The sequence below is a fragment of the Ceratotherium simum genome, chromosome 7 (assembly GCF_057802395.1).
Source record: "Ceratotherium simum simum isolate JZ-2026a chromosome 7, ASM5780239v1, whole genome shotgun sequence".
Lineage (NCBI taxonomy): Eukaryota > Metazoa > Chordata > Mammalia > Perissodactyla > Rhinocerotidae > Ceratotherium > Ceratotherium simum.
In genome coordinates, this window is record NC_141906.1 from 73,394,656 (window position 1) to 73,411,828 (window position 17,173).

General features: G+C 46.4%; 1 protein-coding gene across 8 annotated transcripts in view; it reads left to right on the forward strand.

Moving 5' to 3' along the window:
- GRAMD1B (GRAM domain containing 1B) overlaps positions 1 to 17,173 on the forward strand; it is a 229,257-nt gene that overhangs the window by 104,452 nt on the left and 107,632 nt on the right. For 4 of the 8 annotated variants that reach the window (XM_087433833.1, XM_087433838.1, XM_087433837.1 and 1 more), the window contains one exon: positions 492 to 569. In XM_087433833.1, coding sequence (XP_087289959.1) covers positions 492 to 569 — 78 coding nt within the window. Of the gene's footprint in view, positions 1 to 491; positions 570 to 14,938; positions 15,264 to 15,930; positions 16,012 to 17,173 lie in introns of those variants that run through there. The other 4 variants (XM_087433834.1, XM_087433846.1, XM_087433842.1 and 1 more) reach the window with 3 other exon arrangements.

A 17,173-nucleotide genomic window follows, 5' to 3' on the forward strand; every position in this document is an offset into this window, starting at 1 on the left:
TTTCCCGGGAGCCAGGGAAGCAGGCCAGGTGACCCCTGACCTCATCAAGTCTTTCTCCCTCTGGAATTCTCCCCTCCCTCCACACCTCTTCCTTCTTGCCCCACCACCCAAGTCTGCACTAGCTCCTTGAGAGTCTCCCATGAGGTTGAAGAAGAATGAAATTGGTATCCTGTTGCAGAGATTAAGAGGCCCAGGTACAGAGCATGCTGGAGGCGTTGGGTTACTGAGATTATGTAGGAGGGAAGAACTAGGTGATAGGTCAGGGTCTTCCTCTTCTTCCGCAGATGTGATGGGTGGTGGTTTCACCAAATTTGTGTCACTATTCATATCTACTGTCTGTCAGTACACTCTCTGTGTAAACTTACACGGGGAACTTGTAGCTTTAAAATTTTGTAACCCTGTTTCTTTGTCTAGCTGAAGTCTAAATGACCTCCCCCAGGGTTGAGAAAGAAGCTGAACGTTAACGGTTCATATCCTGTGTCTTTCCTCAGCAGCCAGCAGAGTAGCCAGCAGAGCAGCCACGACGATGATTCGACCAGGTTCCTGAGTCCTCGGGCGCGGGAAGAAAGGTAAGATCAAATGAGGAGAGAGACCGTGGAAGCAAAGATTATAGGGGATGGGGTGAAATGTGTGAGTAAGATTGTGCTTCTACCATGAGTGAGAACTGTGGGAAACTGAAGAGTAGTGGGAGACTGCCAGACCTCTGTGCTCAAAGACTGGTTAGAAAGAGGATGTTCACCCAAGAAATGAGAGGGAGCAGCACGAAGAGGCTGATGCTAAAGGCTTTTGGTGTTCAGCAGGGGAGAAGTCAATATGTGGAAAACCAAGTATGTTGGGAGGACAGCAGAGTGGACTTTGGACTTGAGGCACTCCTTAAATGTTGGCTACAGTGTGGATGGGGAGGAGAAAGGGTATCTTGTGTCTGAAGAAAGCTGCATGGCCCAGGATGGCATGTGTGGCATCAGATGGCAACAGAACACCAGGATTGGAGTGCATTGTAGGTGTCAGAGGTTAATGAGAATGAGGTTGGATGTACAGGGTGCGGGGAGAATAAGGAGGCTCCTACAAGCTCGTTGGAGGCTTTGAGGTATGACTAGTTAAACAGTATATGAGGACCAGCCAGCATCGGCTTCATGTGGCGCCTATGAATGGTAGACAGAGAGGGGTCTGGATGAAGAAGAAAAAGGTACTTTTATCTCATTTATAAAACTTATGGCAGACACTCAGCTGAGAGAGAGCACCGAGGATGATAGAATCAAGATTTAGCATAATTTCAAATAGAACAATGGGTGGAAGCAACAAGTAGATTTTTTTTTTTTTTTGTGAGGAAGATCAGCCCTGAGCTAACATCCATGCTAATCCTCTTTTTGCTGAGGAAGACTGGCTCTGAACTAACATCTATTGCCAGTCCTCCTCCTTTTTTTTTTTCTCCCTAAAGCCCCAGTAGATAGTTGTATGTCATAGTTGCACATCCTTCTAGTTGCTGTATGTGGGACACGGGCTGAGCGTGGCCGGAGAAGCGGTGCGTTGGTGCGCGCCCGGGATCCAAACCAGGGCCGCCAATAGCGGAGCTCATGCACTTAACCGCTAAGCCACAGGGCCGGCCCCAAGTAGATTTTTTTTAAAAAGGAAATGTGCTATTATATATTTATATTATATATATATAAATTAGAATAGTTTCTTAAGTGTAAGATTACCACAAGGAGCCTAATTTGACAAGATTTCATGTGAAAAAGAACTTGGGGGTTTAATTTGCCAGCCAAATATGAACCAATAATGTGACACAAGTACCAAATGATCTTTGAAAGTCTGAATTTATTAATGGTAGTGTGGAGCATGGATTAAAAAGGAAAAAAAAACAACAGGTCTCGCTTTAGTCTGTACTAGTTTGACCATATCTGGTGTATTATGTCCAGTTCTTTGGAAATGGATGTTGATCAATTAGAGTCCAGAAAAGAAGGATCAGGATGATAACTTATCATTCTAAGGATCGATTGAAGGAAAGGGGTTTATTTAGCTTGGAAAAGAGAAGGTTTCGGGTGACTATAACAGCACTCTGTATCTGAAAGCCTAAGAAATAGAACCAGAGGGGCAGAAATTACAGCGAGAAGGATTTCAGCTCAGGATAAGGAGGAACTTTTCCATGATTCAAGCCACTACAATGGAATAGGCCTTGCAAGTAACGAGCTGTCCCCTTCACAGAAGTGTTCAAGTAAAAGCTTGATGGTGTGTCATAAAAACGACTGTATCCTGGGCAAGAGGGTGGGACCTCTGTAATCTGTATCTCTTTAGATTATAGTTTTGTGAGTTCTGCCCTAGTTTTCAGTTTTGTGCTCCAGATTAACCAAAATTAACAGTTCAGCTCATCAGTTTAGAGCGTATACGGAGGGATGGGGCCTCCAAGGGGCAAAGACTAATTGTTCTTGTCAAGATGCTTAATAAGTTATGATCTGATGTCAGTTCCTTCAGTCTCCAGAGTGGCCTACGCTCTCTTTTCAATGCTGTCTAGATTTCAACAGCCGTACTTTCAAAATCAGAAGGGACCATAGAGTTCCGCTAGCACAGCTCCTTTCTCTGTGCTGTTCACTCCGCATCTCCACAAGTGTAGTGTCCATTTCTGATCTTGCCGTCTTCTGTTGTTCCTGATCTGTCAGCTCTATGATCGGCAACTCCTCAACCCCCTTTATTTTGTCTGCGCCGCCTGGGCATTCGCGGGAGAGTTGAAGAAGTGCTGAATTATGCAAACTCTAATACGTTCTTCCCAAGGCAACTCATCTCTTACTCTAGGACGGGACTGCTTGCTGACTAGAGAGAGCCTTGTCTTTTGTTCACTATTTGGAATTGTATGTTGATATAAATTATATTCTAGCTCCTTCTCTTCCCTCTCCCCCAACCAAATGAAATGTTACCAAGGGTCTCCCATCTAAGCCTCTGCCCAGAAAACTCCTCTAGATGTCTTCCGTAGTCCTTTCTTCCCATCCCTGGGCCACTGACAGCCCCCTAAACTCTTCATAGTGGACAGTGGGTATAGTTTTGCATCAGCTCACCTTGGGCAGTGTGGGAAACAGAGAGGGATGTGATCAGAAGTATGCTTCCCGTTACGGTCCCTGTGGACCCCTCCCCTCGGAAACTCAGGACTGGAATATGTTCATTATGGCCTTCCTGAATGAAGTCTTTTTTCCCTTCTCAGCCAGTGGGTTCTCTTGGAGAGAACAAGTCCCCAGAGTGCTAATTAATCACCCAGCCTCAGCTCAGAACAAACCCCTACACCCTGCACCTAATCCTCCCTCTAATATGTTTCCACCCAATTAAGAGACTCTCTGGGGCGTTTAGGTTGTTGGTCTGTGACATCCTAGCCTGGGGCAAGTATGCGATCTGGACCCTGGGGAGATTTTCAGCAGTGGTGGGGATCTGGCTCAGGCTCCTTGCTCTGGGCCCCATTTGCTGGACAGCGCACCCTGCTGGTTATGGCGGTATTTCCTGCACTGGCAAGGCATTGGTGTAATCATCTCATTTACTCTGTCACTCCCCTGGGAGGCAGGTAGAGCAGATATTATTATCATGGATTGAAAATGGTCAAATATGAGGTGGGTGACATGGACCCTTTTCTGTGGCTGCTCCTAATTCTCCAAACCATGTGGTCAATTATAGGATTCATAGAACAGGCAAAAAAAAAAAAAAAAAAAGAATTAACATTGATTTTTTTTTCTGTTTTTTTTTGTGTGTGTGTGTGTGTGTGAGGAAGATCAGCCCTGAGCTAACATCCATGCCAATCCTCCTCTTTCTGCTGAGGAAGACTGGCCCTGATCTAACATCTATTGCCAATCCTCCTTTTTTTTTTCCCTTTTTCTCCTCAAAGCCCCAGTAGATAGTTGTATGTCATAGTTGCCCAACCTGTTAGTTGCTGTTATGTGGATGCCACCTCAGCATGGCCCGACAAGCGGTGCGTCGGTGCGCTCCCGGGATCCAAACCTGGGCCGCCAGTAGCCGAACGTGCGCACTTAACTGCTAAGCCACGGGGCCGGCCCCAATTTTTTCTGTTTTAAAGATCAAAATTATAATCCTTCAGTATGAGGTGTACTTTCAACTGGTTAAATAAAATGTTGATTTTTCTTTTTCTTGTACAAGGTTCAGAATAGATATAATATTTAGAGACAAAATAGCTTCCTTACTGTAGTCTAGAAAATGTCCACATTACAGCAAAGGAGGAAATGCCTCAACATGGTATCCGAACTTTAGAGCTTCTGAGAATTTTTTTCCTCATTCACATCAATGTTCTGTCCTGAAGAGAAAAAGCCTTTGGAAGCATGATGGAGGCAGAGGGAAGGTGCGTGCAGGGAGACAGTCGTTTCCTGGGCAGATGTGCATCAGGGAAAAGGGTTGATTTTAGGAAAAGAATCAGTTTATTGGGGCTGGCCCTGTGGCTTAGTGGTTAAGTGCGCGTGCTCTGCTGCTGGCGGCCCTGGTTCGGATCCCGGGCGCGCACCGACGCACTGCTTCTCCGGCCATGCTGAGGCTGAGTCCCACATACAGCAACTAGAAGGATGTGCAACATGACATACAACTATCTACTGGGGCTTTGGGGGAAAAAAATAAATAAATAAAATTATTTAAAAAAAAAAAAGAATCAGTTTATTGGGAAATGGGGATTGTCTCAGAGATAGGAATAATCTCCCCAGGTTTCCAGTAGAAAACAAAATAGATCTAACTTCCTCAAAGTGTGTATGTGGGTGTGTATAATGGAATATGGGTCATTAATCCATTTACCTGCTTCCAGGTAAAGCCAAAGATACATGTAAAAAACACTAATTCCCAGGTTCAGCCCAAACTAGACCAATTTTGAGGGTTTCTCAAGTCACCACACCTTTATTTAGTACATTCACCCAATGTCAGGAACTTTCAAACAAAGCCAGGACTGTAGAAAAGGGAGTTGTTTTACTAAGGACCTTTTATGTACACAGTGTTAGTTTCAACAGAACATGGTCTCAGGTGACCAGGGTGCCTTTTAGTGGGAGGAAGATTGAGACCTGGACGGGGCTGGGGTAACTGAGTGCCAAGGCAGGGCTGCACACATTCACATGTCCATTCCTGCACGCAGGCGTGTGTGCCACAAACCTTGATTAAGCGTCTACAAGACACGAGGGAGCCTGCTGGAGTCCAGGCTGCAAGAAGAATAGAGGCTCACTGTCTGCTGGGCACCGTGGAGTATCGGAAAGAGCGAGAACCTTAACATCAGACAGATTTGGTTTTGGCTCCCTTCTTCCTTATTAACTGTGCATTTTCTTTCTTTCTTTTTTTTTTTTTCCTGTGAGGAAGATCAGCCCTGAGCTAACATCCATGCCAATCCTCCTCTTTTTGCTGAGGAAGACTGGCCCTGGGCTAACATCTATGCCCATCTTCCTCCACTTTATATGGGACTCTGCCATAGCATGGCCTGATAAGCAGTGCATCGCTGCACGCCCGGGATCTGAACCCGGGCCACCAGCAGCAGAGCGTGCGCGCCCTTAACCGCTATGCCATGGGGCCGACCCTAACTGTGCATTTTTCAAAGCAGTTTATTTAGCTTTACTCAACCTTAGTTTCCTCATTTGTAAAAGTCTTTTTTAAACAAGAGTAAAGGAGATAACTTGTGTAAAGTGCCTGATAACTTAGTCAGTGCTTAGTAAGTAGTCACTGCCAGTACTTGGATGCTTTTGGCTATGGTGGGATTTTACTCTCAGTTTCTTAGCAGGTCTATACTCTTCTGTCCTCAAAGAAGCAGAGACAAAGAATGTGTAGAATATTGAGCACCTGCAAAATGTCAGATATAGACACTAAGGATAAATAGATTAAGGCCTGGTATTTCCCCTCAACAGCCTTGTTGTCTTATGGTGAGACATACCTGTAAGTAAGCAAGTATAATATAATGTAATAATTGATGTATGGAATTTTTTATAAAGTAGTGAAACTTAGGAATTTGTTTACTAATGTGCCTAACCCTGTGCAATGAACCTTGCCTACACTTTTTAATATAATCCTCTCAACAACCCTATCAAATAGATGCTATTATTATCTCATATTAGAGTTCAGGAAACGGAGGCTCAGTGGAATTAAGACGTTTGCCCGGGAGTGACACAGCTACTCTGCTTGGGGTGAGGGCAGGGGAAGGGGGAGAAGAAGGGCGTTGATATCCAGAAAGACTCCATGGAGAGGGTTGTGCTTCAGCTGAGAGCTGCAGGATGCGTAGGAGTCTGTCACATCATCAGCATTTCCAGACAAGGGAACAAGATGTACATAAGCATGGAGGCATGAGAAAGCAAGGCATGTTCAGGAACTACAAATATTTCAGTATTACTGCCGCATCATGTCCCAGGAGTGGGGTAGATAGTGAGTAGCTGGATATCATCTTTGGACAGATAGGCAGGTGCCTGATGATGTTACATCCTGCAGTGATGATAAGGAGTGGGCTTATTTATAGACGATAGGAAACGAGTGAGGGATTTTGAGGAAGGGGGTAGCCGGGTCACAGTCAGATATTCTTGTGAGAAAAATCACTTTGGTCCTAGTGTGGGAGATGGATTTAAGAGGCAAACACTGGAAGCAGATAGACAAGGAAGGAAACTGTGGCAATTGTTTACCCATTCATTGCCTCGTTTAACAAGTATTTATTGAGCTCATACTACATGCTAGCTACTTTTGCAGGCATTGAGGGGTACAGCTATGAACAAGATAACCATTGTCTCTCTTTTCTAGTGAGGGGAGACGGATAATAAATAAATAAGAAAACATCAAGTAGTAATAAGTACTATAAGGAAAATGAGACAGGGTGATGTGGTGAACCAAGGCTTTTGGGGCTGCTCTAAGTTGGGTGGGCAGGGACGGCTCACTGACATGGTGACATTTAAGCTGAGCCCAGATGGACAGATTTCTGAATTATGGTACTGAGGACAGAAAAGCAGGAACCAACTGAAGAAATTTGTTAAGTAGGTTTGAGAGGACTTACATCTGGGTTGAGGAAGGGTATCTAGCGTGAACCTGAGGTTTCTAGCTTGGGCAGAAAATACAAGGCAGCAGAGTTTAGAGGTTAAGTGCCTGCCTAGGTTAGAATTGTGCTTCCACTGCTGTGTGATCTTGGGCATATCACTTCACCTCTGTGCCTTACTCTCATCTATAAAATGGATATAATAACAGTTCAGACCTCATAGCGTTGTTGAGATGATTAGAATAGGAATAGTGCCTGGCACATGGCAAGTAGATATGTGCTTGCTATTATTATTATTATTAAAATATTGGGTAAAGGGGGAAGAATTTGAAGAGCATGGGTGGTAGTGAGTTTAATTTAGACATGTAGAGTCTGAACTACCCATGGAGCTTGTAAGTGGAGAGGTACACTAGGCAGCTGGCTATACCCGTTTGAAGCTCAGGAGACAGGACTAAAACTACTTGTTTGGAAATGAGAATGTAGTTGAGGCGAGAGTCTTAGGATTAGCAGAGTTCAAGCAGAAGGCAAAGGAAGGAGGAGTTTGCGAAGATTGCCCATTGAAGCTAGGAGAACTAGGAGACAGAAATATCATAGAAGCAGGAAAGAGTCAAAAAGAGTCAAAGAGGGTAGAGATAGGTAGGATAAGAGCTAAAAAGGATCTTCTGCAGTGGCATTTAGGAGGTCATTGGTAACCACAGAACAGTTTTAGAAGAGTATATATGAGGGGAAGAAGAGACTGAACATGGAGAATTCATTCTAGAAGTTTGCCTGCGAAGAAGAGAAATAGAGATGATACCTAGAGGAGAAGGAAGGGGTGATTGGGGAGAATTTTTATTTTAAAAAGGGAGACACAGGACTTTTTTAATTTCTAAAGTAGAAACCGGTAGGTCAAAGATGAGAATTTCAGAGAGAACATCATTCATCCATTCACTCAACCAACATTTATCAATTATGCACTATGTACTCATTGAGTTTCCAGTTTTATTGAGGAGACGATATTAACACAATTGAGTGTATGGCAGAGAAAATACGAACTTGGGTATGTGCATTAAAGGAAGGGAACATGGTTGCATGAGAGAGTTTATCAAAGAAATTGGACCCAGAGAGAAGGGGCAGGGGCGAGGTTGTAATGGTTGAACTAAGACCAGAAGGATGAGTCTGAGGTGAGGAGGAAGCAATGAGATGAGACAGAGGAGATAAGATAAAATGGGGCAGGAGTTTGCTTGGTCATGACAAGGACTTTAGTCTTTATTCTGGGAGCATTAAGAAGCCATTAAAAGTCTTTAAGAGGGGAGGTGACAGGGTCAGATTTGCATCCTGAAAATATTGTTGTGTAGAGAAAGGATGGAGGCAGCCCTGGTGGATGCAGAGATCAGCTGGGGCAGTTAAGAGGCTGTTATAATAGTGCAGGCAGAGGATATTAGTAGCTTCAACTTGGGATGGTGGTAGTGAAAAAAAGGAGATGATTCAAGATGTATTTAGGGGATAAAATGTCCAGGACTTGGTGAAGGATTGGACATCAGGTGTGAGAGAGAAGGGAGGTCTTCAGAGGTAGTCCTGAGATTCCAACTTGCTCAGCTGGGTAGCACCCCCTACTAAAGATAAGGATGCAAGGTTTCAGAGGAGGCAAGAAAAGATAGATCTAGATCACAGGTGAAGGGATTAGCTGTGAATAGGAGAGAAGAATGGATGTGGATGCAGGTGAGTTCATAGGTGATGTGGTAGGAAGGTGAGGAGATAAATAGCAGCAGGATCTATTTTCTCTGTGTAGTAGGAAATGAGATCGTCCATAAGATCAAGGAAGGTGGAATGGGAGTAGTATGAGGTTTGGATATAGTTAATTTGGAGATTTCTTGTATCGCCTTTTCTCTGACTAGCTTAAAAGACGTTCATGTCTTACATACCTTGCGAGAACTCACCCTCATTTCTTCCCCTTGGAGTAGGGAGGCCAAGTTTCATCACGCCTGTTTCATAGGTGTAGTGGTAGGCTGTGGTTAATTCTGTCTAGCACTTGCCCCGTGGTGTGCAGTCTTTGGCTTACTTGTCTGTCTCCCACTAGCCCATGAGACCCTGGAAGACAGAATCTGTGTCTCTTGTGTCTGGCACAGAGTAAGTGCTCAGCAGGTGTTTGTGGAATTCATGAATGAACAAATGGAGAAACCAAGGTAATGGAATTTGAGGCCAAAAGATAAGCCTCCGGACTTGAAGCAAAGCCAGAATGCAGACCCACTACTTAGAATAGATAGCGTCCTATTAGAAGGAAATATGTTTTCAATTCTGCTTATTCTATCCCAGGAATTATCTCCAAATAGCATATTTTCAGAGCACTCTAGCTCCATCTACCTGCCTGGCCACTGAATTCCCCACGGCCCCATGGACTCTCAGGTGATCTCTCCAGTCAGCTCCATCACCGTGGGGAAGGAGCCAAGTAGCAAACCCACTGGGAGCAGTGCCCGCTGGCCTCCCCCTCCTTCTAGCACCAGCAGCTGACATCACATGAAGGTATAGCTCCGTCCTCCCTGTCTGAGGACAGAGGAGGAGAGGAAACACCAAGCGCCCAGAGTGCTGCCGGATATTAAAAGATGGAGGAGGGCTCTGTTTGGAGCTGTGGCATGGGTCAAAGGCAGAGGGGATCTTGGTAACAGGGAACCTCAGGCTCTCCCACACAGGGCCCTCCACCTGCCGGTGTTTTGTATTGAACATCAAGGCGGGGAGAGCTCATGTGCAGGAGCCACGGTCGACAGCTGAAGGACCTGCAGAGGCAGCAAGTCCACGCAGCTCCAGAGTGAGCCCTCAGCCCTTGAGGTGCCAGCTGCCATGTGGCGGGCCCTCCCCTGAGCCCAGCATGGTACTGAACCTGCACTCTGAGACTGTCTCTTGCAGCGCGGCTATAAAGCAGGCCTGTCACTACCACGTCTCCTCCTTGAGGAAGAAGCTGTCATTTCTACGAGCCAAGTAGGTGCAGGGGGCCCCTGGAGATTAGGGCATGAGGAATTGTCCCTTGGCTGGTGTGGGATCACCTGGGGTTCTTCACAGAGGGGGCAATGCTTTTGGGGTTGGCTCCCATTTTGGGGATATTGTAGTTCCTTGCCAAGTGACAGGCCCCAACAGGGAGACAGGGATCTGTTGCAAGAGGTTGAAGGTGAAGGATAGAGGAAGTGCAGCCAAGCGAGGCTGTGTGGCCCTTTGGTATGGATGGAATGCTTGACTGGGCCTCACTGTGTGTCTCCCAAGGAGGTTACTTGACTCTGGATTCTTCATAACTGGCTGGGGATCTTTATTTTCCTCTTTTGTGGTCAATTACTTCACTTGGTAAAGAACTTGGAGATCCCAAGAGAAAGTGCTCTAGAGAACAGTGTATTCTACCTGATTTAAGGTGCCCAGGGCAGGGAGGCCAGTGTCTTTTGGGGGTGCTGATAATTCCCTTCCCGTGATAGGACCCACCAGTGAGGCATTTAGGGGTGTTGACTTTGTGGGTCCACTTCTTATCTCCACTCGTTTGGGACTTTGCTCTGACCCCAGAGCTGCTTGAGCAGCTACTGGGGAGATCTGAGCATAAACCAGGTGTGGGACACTTTTTCCTAATGTGGGCCCTACACCTGGCAGAGCTGTGGTGCAGTGGCTCCTAGCTGGACACGCTGTGCCTCGGCCTCCGTGACAAGCAGAGGGGAGGAGGTTTCCTGGAGAAGAAGGAGGTTTCAGCCCCTAGGAGCAGAGTTAAATTCAGAGGCTCATGGGCATTGGAGAGAGAGGGGCATGTAAGCTTATGGGCAGGGTTTTCTTTTTTTGTGTGTGTATGAAGAGAAAGACAGCAGTAAGAGAGAGGAAAGATGGGACAATTAGAGTGAGGGAGAGAAAAGGAAGAAGAAAGGTAGTGAGAGAGGCTAAATGGATTTCAAAGGTGGGTAGGGGCCAGAGGAAGTGGGTGACTTGATCTTGATTCTCTGTCTCTCTCACACTCACACACGCACCCTTACACACACACACACACACACACACACACACACACACACACACACACACACACACACACACACACACACACAGGCATAGATGCCCATGTTTGCTTAGCCGTCTGTCGACAGGAGTTCTCTCCCCAAGGCTATTCTCACGGCAGGAGTTTTGAGGGTAGTGAACAGAGACTGAGTCCTTCCTCTGACAAGGTGACTTCTCAGGTACTGACTACCCAGTACTTGCACACACTAGGCACCCAGCAGATAATGGCGGAATAAGGGATTCTCTGACCCGGTGGTATGGTGCTGGTGGCAGGGATAAGATTCTGCAGTGGTTGTGTGGAACTCAGGAGTGCTTTGAAGACCGAATGACCTTAGTTTAAATTCTGCCTCTTCCACTTACTGGCTGTGGTGCTTTCACAAAATCATTTTATCTTTTCCAAATCTATTTCCTTCCTTAAAAATGGAGATAATTGTACCTATTTTGTGGAGGCTGTGGGATCAAACTGAGATAAAATGGGAAAAGCGCTTAGCACTGTGTCTGGCACACAGTAAAGGGTAGCTTTTGATATTTTTATTGTCAGCAAACAGTGGACTTGGGCTAAGCCTGTGAGTTATGTGGAAGGGGAGTTTTGAGCTCCTAGAGGACTGTAGGTTGGGGAACCTGGTTAGGTAAGCCACCAGCTAGTCCATGAGAGGCAACGTGATAACTCCTTAGTTGTTGGGAAAGCCAGTCAACCTAAACTTGGGCCTCCCTTTCCCGGCTTATTTTCCATCTTAGCACTAATGTTGTAATTGTGTTTATTCATTAACTTGGTTGTTGTCTGTCTCCCTCTTTAGTCCCTAAACTTCATGAGAGCAGGGACTGTCTTGGTTTTATTCACTGGGTGTACCCAACACTTAGTACAGAGCCTGACACGTGGTAGGTGTTCAATAAATATTCAATGAGAAAATGAAGACATGAATAACTATCTACTGCTTGTTGCTAGCTCTGATATTCTATGATCATGGGATTCTGTGACCATAGCCCAAACTGAGGGCCACCGACTAGCCCTTATACCTCTATTAATGTTTGTGACATTATCATGGTCATGGAAATGGGTTGATCTGTGACTGCCCCTCATGTGTCCTTGGTTCTCTGAGTCACACACACATATGCACAGGGGATCACCTGGTCTTCTGGAAGATAGCACATGTGGCATTTGGACGGTAGAGAGAAGAACCTTATTTTAGGTGGGGACTGAGCTCTGACTTTGGGGGCAGGGCAGAAAAGCAAGTGGGCGCTCCTGTCTGCCCCTCCCTCCCCAAGTTCCCAGTTTGGGGCTCCTCTCTGGCAGTCCTGGCTGCTTCTATTGCTGTCAGCAGAACTGTCTGCAGGTGTAACCATCACCTGCTCTGTGTTTCTCCTGCTCCAGCATTTCTTCTTCGCTGCCTGAGAAAGGAGGGTATTGATTATAGCTCAGAAAACTGTCTCTGCTGATGCTGTAATCGGGATTTAGATTTGGACAAATGGCTGGTCGGAAGGTAAATTTTATTCCCTGCTGGGAGAGATCCCATCTTTCAACCAGCCAGAGTGAAGAAGGAATGGGAGTGGGTGGACAACTCAGGGGCTCAGGCTGAGATTCCATCACAGGCTTGCCCTGCTCTGCACTGCCTCTTTGTCTCCCTCTTACTCCAGGCTTGGGATGCAGTTGGAGGCCAAACCCCTGGGTTCTCGTCTCAATATGTCACTGATTGATACTGTAAGCTCAGTGCAGCAGTTTGCAGAGACTAGTCCTTGCTTTCCTATATAGGTGTTGAAGAAGTCATTGTACCAGAAATTGATGCTCCAGCTTGGTTGCAAACCCCTATCAGTAAAAATTTTTTGAGGTTGTGCCACCAATATAATGTATGAATGTATTTATATAAGTCATATACATGCATTACTGTAATAATATTTTGTATATAATATAATTAAGCATAAATTTTAAAAGGATGAGATAAAAAGAAATATAAGTTCTAATATTTTCTTTCTGCACTGCATGGGTAAGTGTTTATGTCCCCTTGATAATGAGCAGCCTAGTTGGGAGACCAGGTTCTAAGGCAGTGGTCCTCAGCCTTTTAACGGGTTTCAGAATCACATGCAGAGCTTATTCAGTTTGCAGATTCCTGGGCCCGTCTCTCTAGTTCTGAGTCATGTGGACTGGGGTAGGCCTAGGAATTTGCAGAGTTAACACGTATCCCAAGTGATTCTGGGTCAGGTGGTCTTGGACCACGCTTTGTGAAACATGCGCTGTAGCCCGCAGCCTTCTGTTACCCCTGCTCTAATAGTATCAAGCACACAATTTAATAGGGCTGGGACCGGGAGCCCCCAGGTGTCCCGTTCCTGGCCTATGACATCAGTTTTAGGGAAGCCTCTTGCAGACACTTGGTGCCTTTTTACCGCTAGCCTGGGGGCGCTGGTATCAGTGCATAGCTTCTGGTTTTCCCTTACCTGCCTTCTGATAGCCAGAGAATCACCATTCTCCAGCAAGGAGAAAGCGGGGAGGGGATGTGTAATTAAATCAATCATCTCATCTTATCTGTCACTAACTGTCCAGGTTGCTCAATGCGTCTTTTTCTTGTTATCCTCAGGCATGTGAGCGACAAGCTAGGCTCCCTCCCTCTTTTTGCCATTCCTCCTTAGTCTGAAGGTGAAACTCTTCCATTGACTTACAGAGAAGCCCATTGTAACTGGTTCAAAATGGTCCTGGGGCTGGGAAGAGGGGCTAAGGGAGTGGAGCGTGTCTGAGTACACTCCCTGCCCCCTGCACAGACACACAAACACAAAAGCTCCCTTGCGTCATTCTTTATGTGAGCATGATGGGTGAGTTAGTAATAGAACTCAGGGGTGGACCTTTGAAACTCTTAGTTGATTGACTTGGCTCCTCCACAGACTCGCTTTGGGATCCATAAAGTGAACAGTTTCACCTGCTCCACTTCTTTCCCTCTAGAAGTGAAACAGAACTATCACCCACGTTTCCTCTTCCGGGGTCTTAAATGGTGGGTGGATTCGCATCCGGCTGCGAGTTTAAATCAGTTGTCCTTGTAAATAAGGGTGCAGAATATGGATCTATAGAAGGAGCCCTTAAGAAGGGATTTCAGAGGTCAAATACTCTGTACTCCTTCTATCTGCCCCTCTGTGAATAACTTCCAGAATGGGAAATTTGCTAAGGAAATGGGATCTCTTCCAGTAAAGAAATCGATAATTATAGGAAACTGCTGCAAATCTATGAATATGAGGAGCAAACCCAAGACAACACAGAGTGTCTGTGTCCTTAGTTTGTGGGCACATGTAATTTCTGAGGTGGTGCTGGTTGTTACGAATAATAGCTGCTATTTTGGGAGCTTATTGTGTGCTCAATGCTGTGCTCTACATGTGCTACCTTATTTCATCATCGTAGCAATGCGTGTACTGTTCGACCCATTTCTAGATGAGGAAACAAAGGCTTAGGTTGTTCACTGTCCTGCTTACAGGTGGCAAAGCTGAGATTCAGCTCCAGATCTCAAGTTGTTATTTGCGATGTTATGTGACTCCCTGGAGAAAGGAGCCATGGGCTCCTGGGGCACATGGGGTCCAATGCAGAACCTTCTGCTTTTCCTTGGATCTGATGGATCTTTCCTCACCAACTTCCTAGAACGGAAGCTCCAGATAGGAGGTGTGAGAGGGTCTTACTAATGAAGGTCATCTCTAGGAAGGCTTCAAAACAGGCAGAGCAGGAAACAAATTGACCAGGAGAGAATAGACCCCAAGGATTCTGAATAATCCAGTTAAATATGCCTAAGGGCCAAGTAGCTTTTTAAAAAAATCTTTTCTGAGTACGTTTCCTATGCCTTGTTGATTTTGAGAAGTGCCGTAGGATTTTAGTTAACAAGGTATGTGTAGGAAAGTTCTAGTACATTTTTTGTTTGACAGTATCTCTTTCTGATGCATTCTTTTTGTTTCCCTGTTGTGCCTAACCCACAGAACAGGACTGCTGTCCTCTTACCTCTCTGCACGTACCAGGTGAACTGCCTGTGGGTATTTGCGTGAGCTGCAAGAGTTCCTCACCTGTCCTGTTTCTCTGCTGGGCTCACCAGCAGCCCCCAGTGGCCCTGGCTGTGCTGGGAGAGGAGGGCAGGGCCGTCTGATCCCTCCTCAGTAGTGAGATCATTGGTGAGTCAGCAGGCAGCAGGCAAGGGGAGTGGCTTCAACTCCACTCCTTCCACCGTGGAGGGCAGGGGTGTCTGCCTGGCAGGACAGCTCCCCCCTCTTAGGAAGAGAGGACACTAGGAGAAGGGAGCTGCCAGTGAAAAAGAAGACTTGCTGGTTGGAGGAGCTGTGCAAATGGGTTTGTATGTTCTTCTTAGACCCTCTCCTCAGATTGCTCTGGAGCCAGTGAGTTCTTCCTTGGACATTTAGACAGTGTTTTCCTTGGTCCTTCTTTTCTTTCCTACCCCACCCAGCTTCTGTAGCTTAATGGTCTGTGTTTTCTGGATGTAAGTGCTACACCACAGACCTCTGCATTGAGGCCACTATCCTTTGGCAGAAAACCTAAGGGCAGTCTGGAGAGGGAGTGGGCTCTGGAAGCACTGCATTCCCCTCCACACCTGCCTTTGCGTGTTGCCAGCTGCATCTCCTTCCAGCCCCTGGCCCAAGCATTGATGGGTCTGTAGCGTCATCTTTCAACCTCGTTCCCAGTTTCCTGGGAGAGATCTGAGAGCAGAAAGAGAACACTCCCGACTTGGAGACTTTCCCTGAGTTTCCACTGGCCTGTTTTGGCAACTACAGAGAAGAGTGGAGGAGTGAGGCCACTCTCCCTCCAACAGGAGTCCCTGAGGCTACTGCTTCTCACTGGACGGTCCAGGGATCTGTGAGAGTCTGTCTATCACCTTATCTTGTTTTCTCTCACCTTCAGCAGTAGTCACTAGAGGGTCTCTCCAGTGGCCTGCATCCAGTGATGTCTCAGCGGCATTCGGACAACCCCCACATCTTCCATCCTAACTCTTCTACCAGCACCTGCCTCCGCAGTCTGCAGTAGAGTGTTTGGTTGTACAATGGAAACATGTATGGCTCCCTTTACTGTGCACCATAAAAAGGTCAGGCAATATTATTGGCATCTTCCCCCCTCTCCCCTCCCTGCTGACCTCCTGCTCAGTTAATCTGTGGCTTCCCATATATCCTCACCCCAAACCCTTGTGTGAAATGCTCTGAAGTCCTCTGCAGCCCGGCTGTAAGTCTTTTGTGAAAATTGGTTCCAGGCGAGGAGTAAACCTCCAGGGCAGAGAGTAGGAGAGTTGTCTGCCTTACGGATTTATGACCCTGTCCATTTTTGAAGCACTTGCACGAATTTGTCATTTGAAAGTGTAATACAGAGACTAGCTGCTGGCTGGAGGCGGTGTGAATGGGCCTGGAGATGGCAGGTGAGGGAAAGTGTGTAACCACACCTGTGCTAGCTTTGCATTGGTACCACGTGCAGAAGGCTTGGAGATTTGGGGGAACTCGTGGAGTTCCCACTGTTCCCAACCCCCTGAGTGCCCTTAAGATAGTAATTATGAAGACAACATTGTTTTAGCTAAGATTTATTGAGTGTGCCTGTTATGTGTCAGACACTGTGTGCTCATTTAAATTTCATTTTCTATGAAATGGTATTACTATTACCTCCATTTTACAGATAAGAAAACTGAGGCTTAGAGAGAGGTTTTGTAACTTGTATAAGATTAGACAGCAATTAAATGATGGGCTGGAATTTGAATCCAGGCAATTTGACTCTAGATTTTGACCACTATGCTACACTGCCCCGTCTAGGCCTAGAGGCTGATGTCAAGGTAACATCACTAATATCCCTGTTGCTTGTGAGGTCTCAGGAATTGCCAGCGGCTAGGGTAGGTGGGTCTCCCCTCGGCCTCCCTTGTTGTCTTTACCCTGAGGAACTCCATGTAAATCTGCACTGATGCTGGCAAAGACCTCAGTCCTGCATGAGGTTTGAGCTTCCCTGAGCGAGCCACTGTGGGAGGCTGATGGCTGGGCACTGTCCCTTTATCCTGCCAGCTGGGACTTGTCCTTGAATAGCTGTTCCTCTCTCCTCTTGACATCCCCCTAATAGCCGAGGGTACACTACTCTAGGTGACTGGTCCCCAAGGCTATTTCCTTTCCCCCTAGAACCTGAACCTCAATCCTTCCCACCCATCTCACTCCCTCCTTGTCCTGACTGCTTGAGAAGCTCTCCCCCCCAGCCCTCCCACAGCACCCCCACGTCTC